The sequence below is a fragment of the Arachis stenosperma genome, chromosome 10, assembly GCF_014773155.1.
Source record: "Arachis stenosperma cultivar V10309 chromosome 10, arast.V10309.gnm1.PFL2, whole genome shotgun sequence".
NCBI lineage: Eukaryota > Viridiplantae > Streptophyta > Magnoliopsida > Fabales > Fabaceae > Arachis > Arachis stenosperma.
This window is the reverse complement of record NC_080386.1, coordinates 21,586,636-21,601,883: the sequence shown is the minus strand read 5'-3', so window position 1 is coordinate 21,601,883 and position 15,248 is coordinate 21,586,636. Positions and strand designations below refer to the sequence as shown.

At 24.7% G+C, this 15,248-nt stretch overlaps 1 protein-coding gene across 1 annotated transcript; it reads right to left on the bottom strand.

Annotated features, from left to right (window-relative positions):
- Positions 1–8,083: 8,083 nt before the first annotated feature.
- LOC130956861 (uncharacterized) lies at positions 8,084–8,629 on the bottom strand. Its single transcript, XM_057883817.1, has one exon. The coding sequence runs from the start codon at positions 8,627–8,629 to the stop codon at positions 8,084–8,086; it is 546 nt and encodes a 181-aa protein (XP_057739800.1).
- Between the last annotated feature and the right edge of the window lie 6,619 nt (positions 8,630–15,248).

The window sequence follows — 15,248 nt, the reverse complement described above, 5'->3', positions numbered from 1 at the left end:
GGAAGACTAAAACGTTATTGGAATTTTTCTTGTGACAACAATCAATGACTTCACATCCTAACTGTAAGATGATACTAAGGTCACCATCATATCTTGGTTGACAGTCTATTCAGACACATATCTTAGCCAGCCAAAATCCATGTTCTCCACCTTCCTCATTTTTTTTAAGTGTGCTTCTGAACTTAAATGCTTTATAGTTGAAGCCACGTAACATCGCGAACACCTAGAAGCCAGTATTTTTTACATAGACTATCATAATCAGCACACAATGACAACTGAAAAAAATTTTAATATTAACATTTATTATTAATGCTCTAAATCTCGAGTTAATTTAGCTTATTTAGTTTATTAATTATGTAACATATGTTGAAAAATGACATTTTGTTAATTCATCCCTAATCGTTTGACGTATCTTTTTTAGTCTACCAAATTTTTTTGGCTGTCCTCTTTTAAAAATATTACGTTTATGTGTATCTTTTCAGCTCCTGTACGAGCTATTCTGCATACTTGTTTAAGAACCTTTGTTCACGAGAAACATAAATATATACTTAATTAAATCATATGACTTCCATAAATTTACACATATAACATTTAAAAATCTAACTAGCATAACTAATATAATATCTCTAATTAATCTAGTTGTTGATCCATTTTTATCGAACTCTAAATAAAATTTATCAATTTTTAACACTTTGCGTTGAATGGATAAGATCAAATACAAAATGCAAATTATAGAAGCAAGTTATGCAAATTAAATTTTATTTTAATTAAAAAAATTACATAAAAAATGGAAAATGATCAAATGTGATTATGTTATGTTCTTTTTGGTTCAAGTTTTATGTGTTAAATGTAAATCAAATTAACCTAAAATCATGTAGTTATAAATTTACAAAAAAAAGCTTTATATGTATAATTTATCGAGTAATACATCTTTATTGAATTTTTTTTTAAAACCTGCCCAAACCATGTGTATATTTAAATTTGTAAACATACCACATCAAAACCAATGGCTATTCTCAGATTTATTAGTTTATTTTTACTTATTCTTCATTATTTATGCGTGCTTATTCTAAATTTTCTAATTTATATTCACTTATATTTCATTAGCATAAAAACAAAAATGCAAATCGTTAAAATAATTATTTTTGGATAACAGCATAGCAACTCCAAGTAAGCAAATACTCCTTTTCACTTATATTCTTCATCTCAGTTTGCTTGGAAATATAATTTTAAAAATAAATAAAGATTAAAATCAAGAGATGAAATTCTATGAGTTGATTAAACCAAAAAATAAATCAAAATAAAATAAAACTCATGATAAAAAAAAAAATTGTTTTATTAATGAAGGCAGAATATGCGAGAGGAATATTAAACAAACTAATAGGATGTTTCATCTAAAATAAACTCTTAATCATGACAATAATTCTACAGTATAAAACGGAGGTTAGGGTTTTTCATGAGGAGTAGTGATCGACGATTTGAATTCGAAAGAAGAGAAAAATGGAGGAATTTTTAAACTGAAAAAAAAAAGAAACTAAAGATTGTTTACGGAGGGAGAGAGAATCGAAGAAAATGATCTAAAATAAAAACAATAAAAAATCCTTCTTTTTCTTTCGAATTAGAGAATTGATGATAAAAAAAATATTTTTGTACCAATATGAACAAAACATGCAAATAAATAATATACTTCTATGAATAAAAGATAATGCTATGTGATACTCTAATTTTAAAATTTTGGGAATTCTTTTCTCTAATTTTTCGATTCTCTTTTTTTTTTTTTGTGGATTTATGATTAGAATAGGATGAAGAGAATTTTGGATTTTTTTCTAAGTTTAATAATGTTCTAAAATTTTTAGATGCTACTTGTTTGGTAATCTATTTACTTAATATATTAAAATTAGGTTTTCTCCCATCTAATGGAAGTGAGGTGTCGATTCCTCATGAATCCATTTTCTCGCCAAAATGAATGCACTATTTTTTCTTTTAAATTTATTTTATAAAAATATCTTTATTATAATTATACTATAATTAGCTTTTAAGTAATAATACATAATTATACTAATTTAGAAAATATCTTTATTATAGTTATATAAAATCAATATTTAATGCACTATTAAACTACTTATCCATTTTCAATCAGAAATATTTTTAATTATTTTAATTATATTGATAATAATAATGATAATAATAATAATAATAATAATAATAATAATAATAATAATAATAATAATATGATAATTATATGATAATGGCACCGATTATTAATAACCAATTTATATTTCTCTAAATAAATTTATTTTAGAAAAATAACATTATTATAATTATATTACAATATTACAATTAATATTTAATGAATAATGCATAATTATACTAATTTAAGAAAATATCTTTATTATGTATCTATCTATCTATTCTATCTATTTTATTTATTATATAAAAATCAAAGTTTTATATTTAATGATGAAATTGATGTGGCATGCTCTTGAAGTGTTTCCTGATTTATTTCATTTAATTTGTTAAAGCAAATCAATTATAATTAATTAATTATATCAATTAATTAATTTGATTAGACATTCAAATCTCAATATTTATTATAATTTATATGAATTGATTAATTATAATTAATTATATCAATTAATTAATTTGGTTAATTATATTACTTATTTGATTTGATTGGAGTAAATATCAAATTATTTAATAAATAATAAATATGATAACGAAATATATGAATTAATTTAATTAGTTTATTTTTTTAATACTATCTATTTATACAAGATCAAATATTTTTTACTCATTCGCTCTCTTTTCTCTCTCTCTTCCTCCCTCCCTCGCTCCCTCCCCCCTCTCTCTCTGGTGTTTAGGGTACAATTTTTGTAATTTATTTATTTTTTTTGTTTCTTTTATCTTTATTTATATATTTTATTTTTTATATTTTTTTAAAATTTGTTTATTTTAATTGTTTAATATTAGGGCATACTTTTTTTTCTTTTAACTTCTGATTAACAAAAAAGATGTGTCATCTTTACGTTATTTTTAAATAATCTTACTATAATTTTGTTTTGTAATATTCTATTTTGTCATGTGTACTTCAATTCATATATATATATATATATATATTGTTTTTTTTTTGTGATTCACAATTAATATATACATTATTCGTGTATGTGGTTTATATGTTAATATTTTTATTGATTCTCTTTATTATTATTTTTTTGTGTCTCTTTGTTGCTCTTTATTTTAGTTATATTCATTAATTTTTCTGTATTGATGCTCTTTTTATTTGAAATATCGTGACAATTTAGAGCATATATTGTGACCCATGTGATATTAGTTAATTTGGTGTATCTTTTTAGATGGTTTATGTTATAATATGTTTAAGGAGTTAACTTAAAATTATAATATGATATATAAATTTATAATATGATTTATTGTATGCTAAAATATTAAGACATTATCATATAGATATTTTTTTATTTGTTTATTAGATTTAACTATATAGGATCTTGAAAATTATACAATTATGTAATTAGTTATTTTTTATATAATTATTGTATTGATCATTTACATTAGTGAGACTATTTTTATTATTAATATTTATAAATATGTTATTATTTGTATAATTGATTGAATCTTCTTATTTGTTTAAATTTAATTCTATTGAATTAATTATTCAAGGTATCATTGCTATTTCTATTTTTAAAATTTTTTAATATTATTTAATAATTCTAATAACATAATAACAATTAAAAAAGACAGAACAAAAAATTTTTTAATGTGAAAATATGACAAAAAAATAAATTTATTTAATAATTTTTTTAGGATATATATTTTTTTATAGATAATTATTGTAAGACATAAAAAATTATTAAATTCTAGCAATAATTATTAAGAATAAATGATTATTATAATTAAAAATAATGTCAATTTAAATTATATACAAATAAACCATGCCAAATATAACAACTTATAAGGGTTACTTTTGAAAGAATATAGTTTATGATATTTAATTTTTTACTATTTATTAAAAAAAAGCATAATTACTTAACGATATTTATTTTTTAAATCCACTATGTATGCAATTTTTTTTTTTGTTGACAAAATTTTATTCATAATGGTAATCTTTCTAATGGTATAAATGCAGATAATTATATTTTTATTTTTTGATATAATCAATATATTATTAATAATGAATAGTAATTAACCCCTCATATTTTTAATCAAAGCATTTTGATGATAGTTTTTATTTATAGATATTAATAGATGATTGTTTCTTTAAAAATAAAATGCATTATGATTTTAGGTTATTTCACAATTAACAATAATACTTGATTATTTTTTTAAAAATAAATTACATGATTTTAGGTTATTGCACAATACTAATTAGTGTTCATAATATTGAATTACTCTAAATTTTATTATTTTCTATGGTTAGTAGTTAATCCCAAATTAAAAAGATTATATTGAATTGTTGAATAGTCCAAGTATAACTGGAGTTAATTTAGTTTATTTGTTTATTAATATAATTGATTGAAAGCATAAATGATAAATAAGACAAGCAAATAATTAGAAAAATAAAATGTTAGTAATTACTTAAAATAGATAACAAAATAAGTTATAGGATATTACTTTATTTAAATTATTAATAATTAAAAAGAATAAAAGGTCATTAATTATTTTTAAGATAGACACTAAATTTAGTTTTATAGTACTAATTTATTTGAATTGTTAATAAAATTTTATTATTTTCAGATTTATATCTACTCAATTTATGTATTTTATTTTATTTTATTCTACTTTAACAAAAAATTAAAACGTGCATTTTTAATTATTTATTTATATAGCGAAATGAGTTATATCAATTATAATTAATTATCGATAATAACTATCAATTAATTGATTGTATTAATTTGTAAAATGAATAACGTATAATAAATATTGTGAAATTAATTATAATGAATTAATAATTAATAAATAAAAAATTAAAAGGAACTTTTTTATTGCTTTTCAATGGCTACATATTTTTTTAATTTCACTTTTTCTTTATCTCTTCCTTTCACATTTATATCTTTTAATTTATTGAACTAAATCAGTTATACTAATTATTTATATTAGCTAATTAAGTACTTTTTAATGTGTTATTATAACTGTGCCTTTAGACCATAGGTAAATATTATAAAAACTATTTTATAAAAGTTGTTAAAAAATAAATATTTTTAAAATGTGTCCATAAAATACAAATTAACTAAATTATTTTTCAATTTAATGTGTTTGATTCATTCAATTGTATTAATTACAATGAATCAATTATTTAATTTGATTTTATTAGGATAAATATTTCATTATTTAATATTTATTTGATTCATTAAATTACATTAATGATAACTTCAAATATTTAATTTAGTTAGAGTAAATATCAAATTATTTTAAATTTTGTTTGATTCATTAAACTAAATTAATTATAACATTTGATTGAGATAAATATTAAATTATTTAATAAATAATATATAAAGTAATGAAATAAATAAACTCAATTAATTTAATTATTATCTTATTATTTTATATATCCCTTTTTCTCTCTTTATTTTGTACTTCAAATAAAATATTTTTAATTTTTTATTATCTTAATTTTGCTAATATTTTTTTATGATTTTGTGTTATATTAATTTTTTATTTATTTTAATTAATAATTCTTAATGATATTATTATTTTATTTAAAGATAATTTAAATTTTTTATAATATTTTTATAAAAGTTGATTAATAGGTTCTTTTTTAGAATATTTTTTAGAATTTTTTAAATAAGATTGTATTTTGATTTTTTTTTCTTTCATCCTTTGTATTAATTAATTATATTAATCTTCTATTGCAATACATTTTTTATCTACTCCACACATTATTTTTTCTATCTTCTTTTATTTTTTAATTTCTCTTTTTACATTATTTTTAATTGTTTATTTTACTTTTACTTCTCATATATAGATTTATTATAATTCATCACATGTTATTTTTTAATTTAAGTAATTTTTTGGGTTATATTTTACCATTGATATTTTTATTTTGTTTAGTGTATTTTTTTAGTCTGTGTTTAATATAATAATCTGTAAATATCTATTCTATTGTATAAAAATTAAAATTTTGTACTTAATGATAAAACTGTCATGGCATGTTTCTGATAGTGCTTTTCAATTTGTTTCTTATAACTCATTAAATTCAATTTATTATAATAAATTAACTATATCAACTAATTTATTTGGTTAATTATTTAAATATCATACAATTTATTATAATTTCTATCAATCAATTAATTGTAATTCAAAATGAACTTACGATGAATTTGACAAGAATTTGTACGAATTCTAAATGTTCGAACTTACGATGTTGTTTCAGTTGGTTGTCGTTACGAGAATGATTCTAATCTATATGTGTCTAAGGACTATAATAGATTAAATATTATTTAAGTAATTTATTTCTAATATTGGTATTTGATTAAATTAGTTTTAGAGAAATTTAAATTGTTGACTCAATTTATATATTATGACTATTTTTTTTAATATATTATTTTTATATTTTTTAATATAAATTTTTTTTCTGATTTTTAAGTTTATTTTTTTTCTTAGATATATGCATCACCTTTTTTCTCATTTTATATTTCAGATTAGTAATGTAATTATTAAAAAAAATATATTTAGAAAAAAGAAAAAATATTAAAATATCACTATTTAAAAAAAAGAAAGATACGTGAAAAAAAGGAAAACAAAAAATTAAAATATCACTATTAGAAAAAAAACTGTTAATATGCGTATGAATGGAGTCGGAATTGAGGAATATATATGGATATAAAAAAGTAAAAATTTATTGTACGATTGTAGAATAAAAAATAATCATATATATAAAACGAAATAATTATAACAAAAAATAATTAATATATATAATTTAAATGTTTTTAATAATCGGTAACATAGAGTTTAAAAAAAATATAATTCATGTATTTTTTTATTTATGTATATGTATAGAATTATTTATGTATATGTATATATATTAAGAAAAATTACCGTAATATATATATATATAATTATTTAACAAAATTAATATATAAGATCATGGAAAGTCCCATCCAAATTTGACAAGAACAAGACGACTTACATAGAAATGGTTCTCATGAATAATAAGATAAGTTGATTATTTTTTATATTTTTTCAAGTGATGCTAGGTCCATTTTATAAATATTTTTTGTTCACATTTTAAGTTTATTTGATAAGTAAACTCTTGCACGAATCAAAGACACTACGATTTTATAGATTTATAAGTGCTAATAGCCTTTATATTTAATTTATTTTATAATGTGAGAATAGCCAATATATTTGTTGGTGAATTTAACTATTACTATATTATTTATGATCACATTCTGTATATATGTCTGATTTATTAAAGAAAGTAGATTATTAAAATCGATTAATAATTATTTTAGAGTTAATCCAATTAACACTAGATTAAAAAAAACAAACAATGCATAACAATATGTTACTTTTTTATTAATCAAATTATTATAATTCAAATTAATTTAAAAAAAAATAATTTAAAATTATAATTTCAATCTTATCACATGCATACCACGAGTAATTACACTTGTTTATATATTTAATGAGGGAGATTAGGATAGAGAAATTGTTAGGATGTGATTTAAAGAAACTAAATCTTAGCTTAGAAGAAAATTAATAATCCCAAATGATTTGAGAGAGAAGAGAGGTGCCACTATTGTATAGTGTGTTTTATTCACGTTTTTATCAAAAGATTAAAATTTATGAAAAATACTAGTTATTCTTTAACTTTCACCTTCTAATCAGTCTTTTAATTTAAACTAGGGTATGAACCCGTGCTCAACACGGAAAAATTTATAAAAATAAAAAAATATATGCTTCGATATTTAAAACAAAAATACAAAATAATTATTATTTAAAAAAATTTATAAAATTATTATCAAAATCAAAGTTTAACTTAAAAAAGTGAGTAATAATTATTTTATATTTTTAAAATAAAATAATTATATATTGATATAGAATTTAAAATAAAATTAAAATATTTATATTAGAATACTATTTTTTCAAAGACTTCTCTATAAACAACATTGATGGTTGAATTTGCAGACATTTTTACGTGATTCATAAGTAAAACTTTTAAACCTCTCTTACTCTTAACTCTTGAAAGTACCACATATAGTTGGCCATGTGTAAAAACTAGTTTGGGCAAGTACAATCCAACATGAGATAAAGTTTGTCCCTGAGACTTATTAATTATCATGGAAAATGATACTATTATGAGAAAGTGTCTTCGTTGGAATCTAACTGGGACGGTTTCATTTGTTGATACCATATTCATTCTTGGAATCAAAGCAATGTGACCAACATTATTACCCGTTAAGACTTCACATTCTATGACATGATTTCCAAGCTTCCTAACTTGTAGCCTTGTACCATTACAAAGACCACTGAATTGGTCAATATTCCTCAATAACATCATCGGAATACCAACATTGAGTATTAATTTATGTGGAGGCAAACCAGAGCAATTTATGCTATTCAGTAATTCAGAACCATAGAGATCTAGTTGACTCTCCATATTTCCTTCATCCATATAAATGGAATATGAACTAAGATATAATTTTTCTCCTCTAGGAATGATAGCCATCAGATGGTTGTTGACCTCTTCAACGATGTCTAGTGTGGGAGCCAGTATAGTTCTTGCTTTGAAAAAAATCCTTTGAGGACATGTTTTCCAAAATATTTGGATAAGAAAAATGAACCAACTCATCAAATGCTTGGTCCGAAGAAGGAATAACAATATCTCTTAGAAGACATATCTCAGATTCACCATCCATATTGTCACCTATTAGACCATCACCAACTTTCAATAACCACTCACTAAATTGCTCTGTCTCATCTTGATCTGAAGCAGTCGTCCCTACAAAGAGTCTCATATTTTTTGTTAGTTTGAGCACCTGACAAAACTTTCAAAGGTAAGACGAATTCATGGTTGAATGAACGATATCTTGTCTCGATCCTCGTGGAATGACAGAAAAAATTTGTCTAAAGTCTCCACCTAGTACAACCACTTTTCCTCCAAAGGGTAAATCTTTGTTATATGTTGGAGAACACCTCATGATATCACCCAAGCATTTATCAAGCGTTTCATAGTAGTACCTACTAACCATTGGAGCCTCATCCCAATTATAAGTTTGGCTTTCAACAGTAATATTGCTTAAGGGGAACCAGGTTTGATGTTACATACAAAATTCTCAGTTATATTCAGTGGTATTTTGAACCTTGAGTGTGTCGTTCTTCCATTGGGAATAAGTAAAGATGCAATACCACTCGAAGCAACGTTTAACACTATATCACCCCTTGAGCGAATCTCAGCAGACATAAGGTTCCAGAGAAATATTTTTCCAGTACCCCCATGACCATACACAAAGAAAAACCCCTTCATCACAATACACAGCTGTAACAATTTTATCGAATGCATATCTCTGCTCAGGTGTTGCGATGGCTAACATGTCTAAGGCATTTTTCTTTAAATCATCCCTGTTAAAGTTTAGCTCTTCCCTAATAACCCTTTTGGTTAACAAAGAACTATCAACTTCAGTTGCTAAAGGCATAGGAGGATAGTCTTTCAAGGTTTTACCATAGGAATGTAAGATCTTGTCTATATCCATTAACCACAACTGCTTAATCTCATCATCTAACATTGTTAACTCTGTATATTATACGATACTGTAAAAATTCAATCAAACTAAAAATGATCAATAAGGAAGAACTTTTATCATTGTAATTAATAAAAACTCACCCCTTATGTTCATCACGGCTCTCTGTCGATACAAAATATCATCTGAGAGTTCATGCCAATATCTATCCCAAACATATTCTGGTCTTGAGATATTGTTGGATGTTAATAGAATGACAAATAACCTCCTAACATATGATCATAAAGCCCATGAGCTTACTTCCTTAATTGCATCAATGAATTCTTTCTCATCTTGCAAGAGTCCAAGGGCAAAGCATGTATCTCTATACATAGCATAAATTGTTCCTCCTACTGTTCTTATATCTTGAAAACTCATACATCCTCTTTGAGTATTCAAGAGAAGTCGTTGGTAATATTTTTCAGTATTTGCTGCAAAAAACTTGGTTAAAATCCAACTTTTAAGTTGTTAAATGGATTAAGCTATGCTATTTTAATTATTATGTAGCTACACATTCGCATAAGAATAATTTTCCTAAAAAATATAGAAAACTAAAAAATTGTATAATCTACAGATTATAACTGTTGAAAGTTATTTGAACATTTATTTTCTAGTGTAAATAAATCAAATAAAATGGATGTGGGGTCCAGGCTGTTAAGATTTTAAATTTAAATTATTAAATAAGTAAGATCAAAATTGAATATAAATTCGTCATTACCTGTAGGTACATGAGTCAACCTTCCAATTGTGAAGCCTTTCTTTCGAGGAAACCACTTTGAAGAATCGTCCTTCCAAACAAACTTGGTTGGAAACTCAGCATAAGTCAGACTTCGAGCATAGGGATACGACATGTTCGCCGCCATCCATCCCAAAAACATGGACTTATGAGATATTGCTCTTTCGACGATATCATTCACATTAGAAGTTTCACCATAAACCACAGGTTTCTCATCCTCCAAATGGAATGGAAGTCTAATCACAAATGGTTCTTTCTCTTGGATTTCGTATCCAAATAGACGCCATATTGCCTCACATGCCGAAATGTACCTACAATCATAGTAATTTCTAATTTCGTCAACAACTTGTGTGGCTTCTGACGGATCACCAGCATTGTATAGAGTAGCTATTACGTGGTCATTACCCTTGTGTACATACTTAAATAGATACTCAATAGAACTTGTTTGGCATGTGTATTCCATATTTATGTGGCACCAGAACTTGAGCAACAATTCTGCATTATACGAAACAATGAACTTATTGTCTAGTACACATTCCCTTTTCTTCACTGTTCGACCGTTATCAGTACGCCTATATTTGGAAAATCCAACCTCATCAATGAGTGTTCGCTGTCTAAACTCTTTAGGATAGAACTTTGAACAGGATCCATTCTTCATGCAAGGTGAATTCTTATTGTACGGACCACATGGACCATGTACCATGTAATTTTGAATAGCTCCATGTAGATTTGGCCTTTCATTTTCATCAGGAATCTTAGCTGTTATATGTTTGTCTATGTCATCAGGTATTTGTGGCTTGAACTCGTTACTCATGAATAAAAGGATATGTGCATGCGAAAGCCTCTCTTTTGAAACTCTACAGTGCAAATGTCTGAAAATTGAAAAAGACAAATGAGTAAAGCATTACAACATAAGATTTTAATAAAGCGTTGCATAAACACAGACTTACATCCCAAAATTTTGCCAAAGATTTTTCCATCTTTTAGGTTATCAATCAAACCATCAAGTTTGATCTTGAAAACTCGATACAATATATTAGGACGGTCTTCTGCCTTCAATCCAATGGGAGTCACTTCTCTTTTTATCTCATCCCATTCAGAGTTATAGGTCATGGTGATAAAATAGCTAGGATATCCTGCATATCTGTAAATTACAAATACATCTTTACAATTATTCATCATATACCTAGGTCCACTGGTAAAAGTACTGGAAAGAATGATTCTTTTGCCAAGTCTTGCAGCATTTACATCCCCGTTTATAAGACTTTCACGCAAATATTTGTATTTATCAACCCTCAACTGTGGTTATTTAGACCTAAAGAATTTTAACCTCTCTGATTTTACCATTGTGTGGGCATTTACCAGAAATTATTGGAATAATCTCTTTGATCTTAGAATTAACGGAGATTCACTCGTCCTTTTCTATAGTCGAAAAGCAAAGAATTGTCGCAAAGTGATTGTTTTGTTTTTCTTTGTAGGCCTAGCGGAGATAGAATCTGATGTTGCAATACCCTAACGAAATCCATCCTCCCCATACGGAAATAACAATGGATATTGCAAGGCTAAATAAGATGGATGAAAAATATCAATCTGCTAGAGCTTTCTAGATTGACTCTCTATAATAATATCTCTATTTTTTCTAAGTTGTTTGACATTGCCAACAATCAATGCAGCCACCTCAAATACAGATGGCAAGTTGTATGTCCTACCATATGTAGTCCTTTTACTAATCAACTTAAACTTTATGTTTGTGCAATTTTTCTGTTGGTACCTATCTCTTGCATAGCGAAAACTCTTTGCCAAACTATTATATTTGTCTAGCATATTTCTTAATATTGCCACAATTTCCCTATCCCGCTAATTTATAGCTTCATTGGAACTGCAAAAAAAATAAAATAAAATTTATGTTATTTTCTCTCACAGATAAGAAATAACTAAAAAGTTTGACTGGTTGCATGAAAATTATCGAAGTGTGCCTATTCGATTATCAATCTCATTTTCTGTGTCATAGATATATAGCTGGGCAAATGTTGGTCGCAAACTATCAGGAGGAAGTAAGCTACCAATGCTATGGTAGTTTTGACCCCCAAGCTTAAATATTGGAGGAGCAGTCCCATTGTTCACCCTACGGTCAATTTTTTCGATCATTGATGTAAAACAAAACATTGAATTAAATATCCTTATATTTTTTAGGAAATGAATAATTCTTTGATCTCCTCCAGTATGAAGCTGAATGATCTCATCAGGAGGCACAGAAAATAGAGGAAGCTCGATCTTTCCTTCCATACAACATAATGAAAAGTTTGGTTGGGGCGACTATTTGGATTTAGCAATCCTTTCTCCAGACTACATCCATACTTTACAGTATTGACATTGATAAATAGGATTTCCTATATCCCAGACATCTGTCGAATGAACTCTCTTTAGATACTCAGTTGTCATACCGATGCAATTTAGTCTATGATGTACACAAAGATGCAAATAAACAGACAGATAAAATTTTTACATACCGTCTAAGGTTTCTGAGGCTGGTATAAAATTATCTTCCATATCCACATCCAACATTGAATCATTATAACCATTCAAAACTACAATAAATAAAAATTATAAAAAATACAAACATATATGTTAATGTATTACTAATAATTCATATCTCTTACAAACTACAAACTTAAATTCTTGATATAAGAGAAATTACCTTCATCATCAACAAAAGGGTCAACATTTTGGCCACTTTGTGTGTCACCGCTTGGTGGGTATGTCTTAACAGTCGATAAATTTACATCTTCGTAAAGTTGTGCTAAATTAATAGCCACCAAAGCAACAACAGAGGAAGATTGTCTTTTTTGTACCCCAATTATAGTAGAACTTCTTTACAAAAAGTTTAATTTTATTTAATTAAACATTAGACACTATAGAAAAGAAAAGAATAGAATAATGATGATAATCTTTTCTAAATTACCTTTCTGTTAGGCACGATCTGTGGGAACCGCAATGTGATAGAAGCTAATTTTGCGAAGCGACTTCCATTAGATTATTGGCGGATCCTTGTACACCGGAGTATGCTAGAATTGTAATAAATCTATGTTATATAAATGATTTCCGATGAAGTATACTTTTTGTTAAATATTGGTGTATGAATCATTTGGCAATCATTAATTATACATATAACACGGACAGTAGAGTTCTTGTCAATGAGGGATCCATCTGTAGAGTTAAAGATTTAGATCTTATCTCTGATGTAGAAGATCTTACATAATTAGGAGGAGTATTTTCCTGTCGAATTCCATGCGAGGCACAGTATACACGATACATAGATAGTTACTTCCCTATGAATGAGTAATGAGAAATATATAGAAAAATTTCATCATTAAACTTATATAAATTAAATTTAGATAAATATGAGTCAATTACAGTGAGAAAAATACCACCTTTATCTTCACTAGATTGTAAACTGAGAATATTAGATGAGGTACCAGTTTCTTGACACACTGCTCTTTGACTTGTAATAATATGATGCACATTTTTATGTACGTCAAAATTTGTATTATTGTTGTTCTTCGACATTGTTAAGTAGAGAAAAATAAATGAAACACAAATAATAATTATTCAATTAACTAATCTTGTATTTGATTTTACACAATTTTAGTAGTATACTTTTGTAGTTAAAATTTTTTTTGTATTGGTTTAGTTTTATTGAATTATTTTTTAAATTATTAAGCTAAATCAATGAGTATCTATATCATATTATTTAAAATATACCTAGTCATGACTTAAAAATAAATACAATTCAATTTAAATAATAAATAAAACTCTAATTTTAAATATAATTTTAAAATTTCAATTTATTTAAATCGAGTTAAATAGATCTACACAAAAGCATCAAATTTTATATTTTCCCAATTAATATAGAGTTTTATGTATTAATTTAGATTAAAACTTATATTATTTTAAATTATGATAGAGTATATCTTAAATAATATTCAATAATTAATTAACTTAAATAGTACATGAAGATTTGAAGATTGCATAATTTTTATGTAATTTATAGCTTATTAAATATGAATTTAAAAAAAATATAAAAATGAATAGTTATTTACAGTTTTTCAATCACTAAATTAAAATATCTAAAAAATTATGTATAGTATAAACTACTTCACTAATATTTTCAACAATGATGATAGTTTAAACTGTATTTCTTATAAAAAATAGAAATTAAAAAAGTTTCACAAGAAGACTTACCAGAAACACAAAAAAAGCAGATTCATTATCATCAAGTTTTCTTCGTTTTCTTGCCAAAATTATCCTTCGTCTTAACCTTGCAATCTTGGATTCTGTGACTGGAGTGGGATATATTATCGTTGTTAAGTCACTTATCTACAATATATTTCTCTCGCAACAATGAGCTACGAATACAAATTTTTAAATTTTAATAAAAAACTTAATTTTTAAATATGTAAAAATATATTAACAGTGACTTTTAATTCACAAATTAATAATCTAATTAAAAGGGGTATATTTATATATATATATATATATATATATATATATATATATATATATATATATATAGCCAAACCAATTTAAATATAGCTGTCTTAAGCAAACTAATTTTTATATTATATATTATTAAATAATTAATTAAAAATATACACTCATGCACAATAATTTTTAAATTTGAATTTAGAAGTGATTAATAAATCACATTTTTTTAATCAACATATAACAAAAAAAATTAGTTAAGGACAAAATATTTAACGTATAATAATTTTAGTCAT

Bases quoted from the DNA above. Each gene is read 5' to 3' on its own strand.
- LOC130956861 (XM_057883817.1), bottom strand. From the start codon at position 8,629: ATGGATGAAGGAAATATGGAGAGTCAACTAGATCTCTATGGTTCTGAA.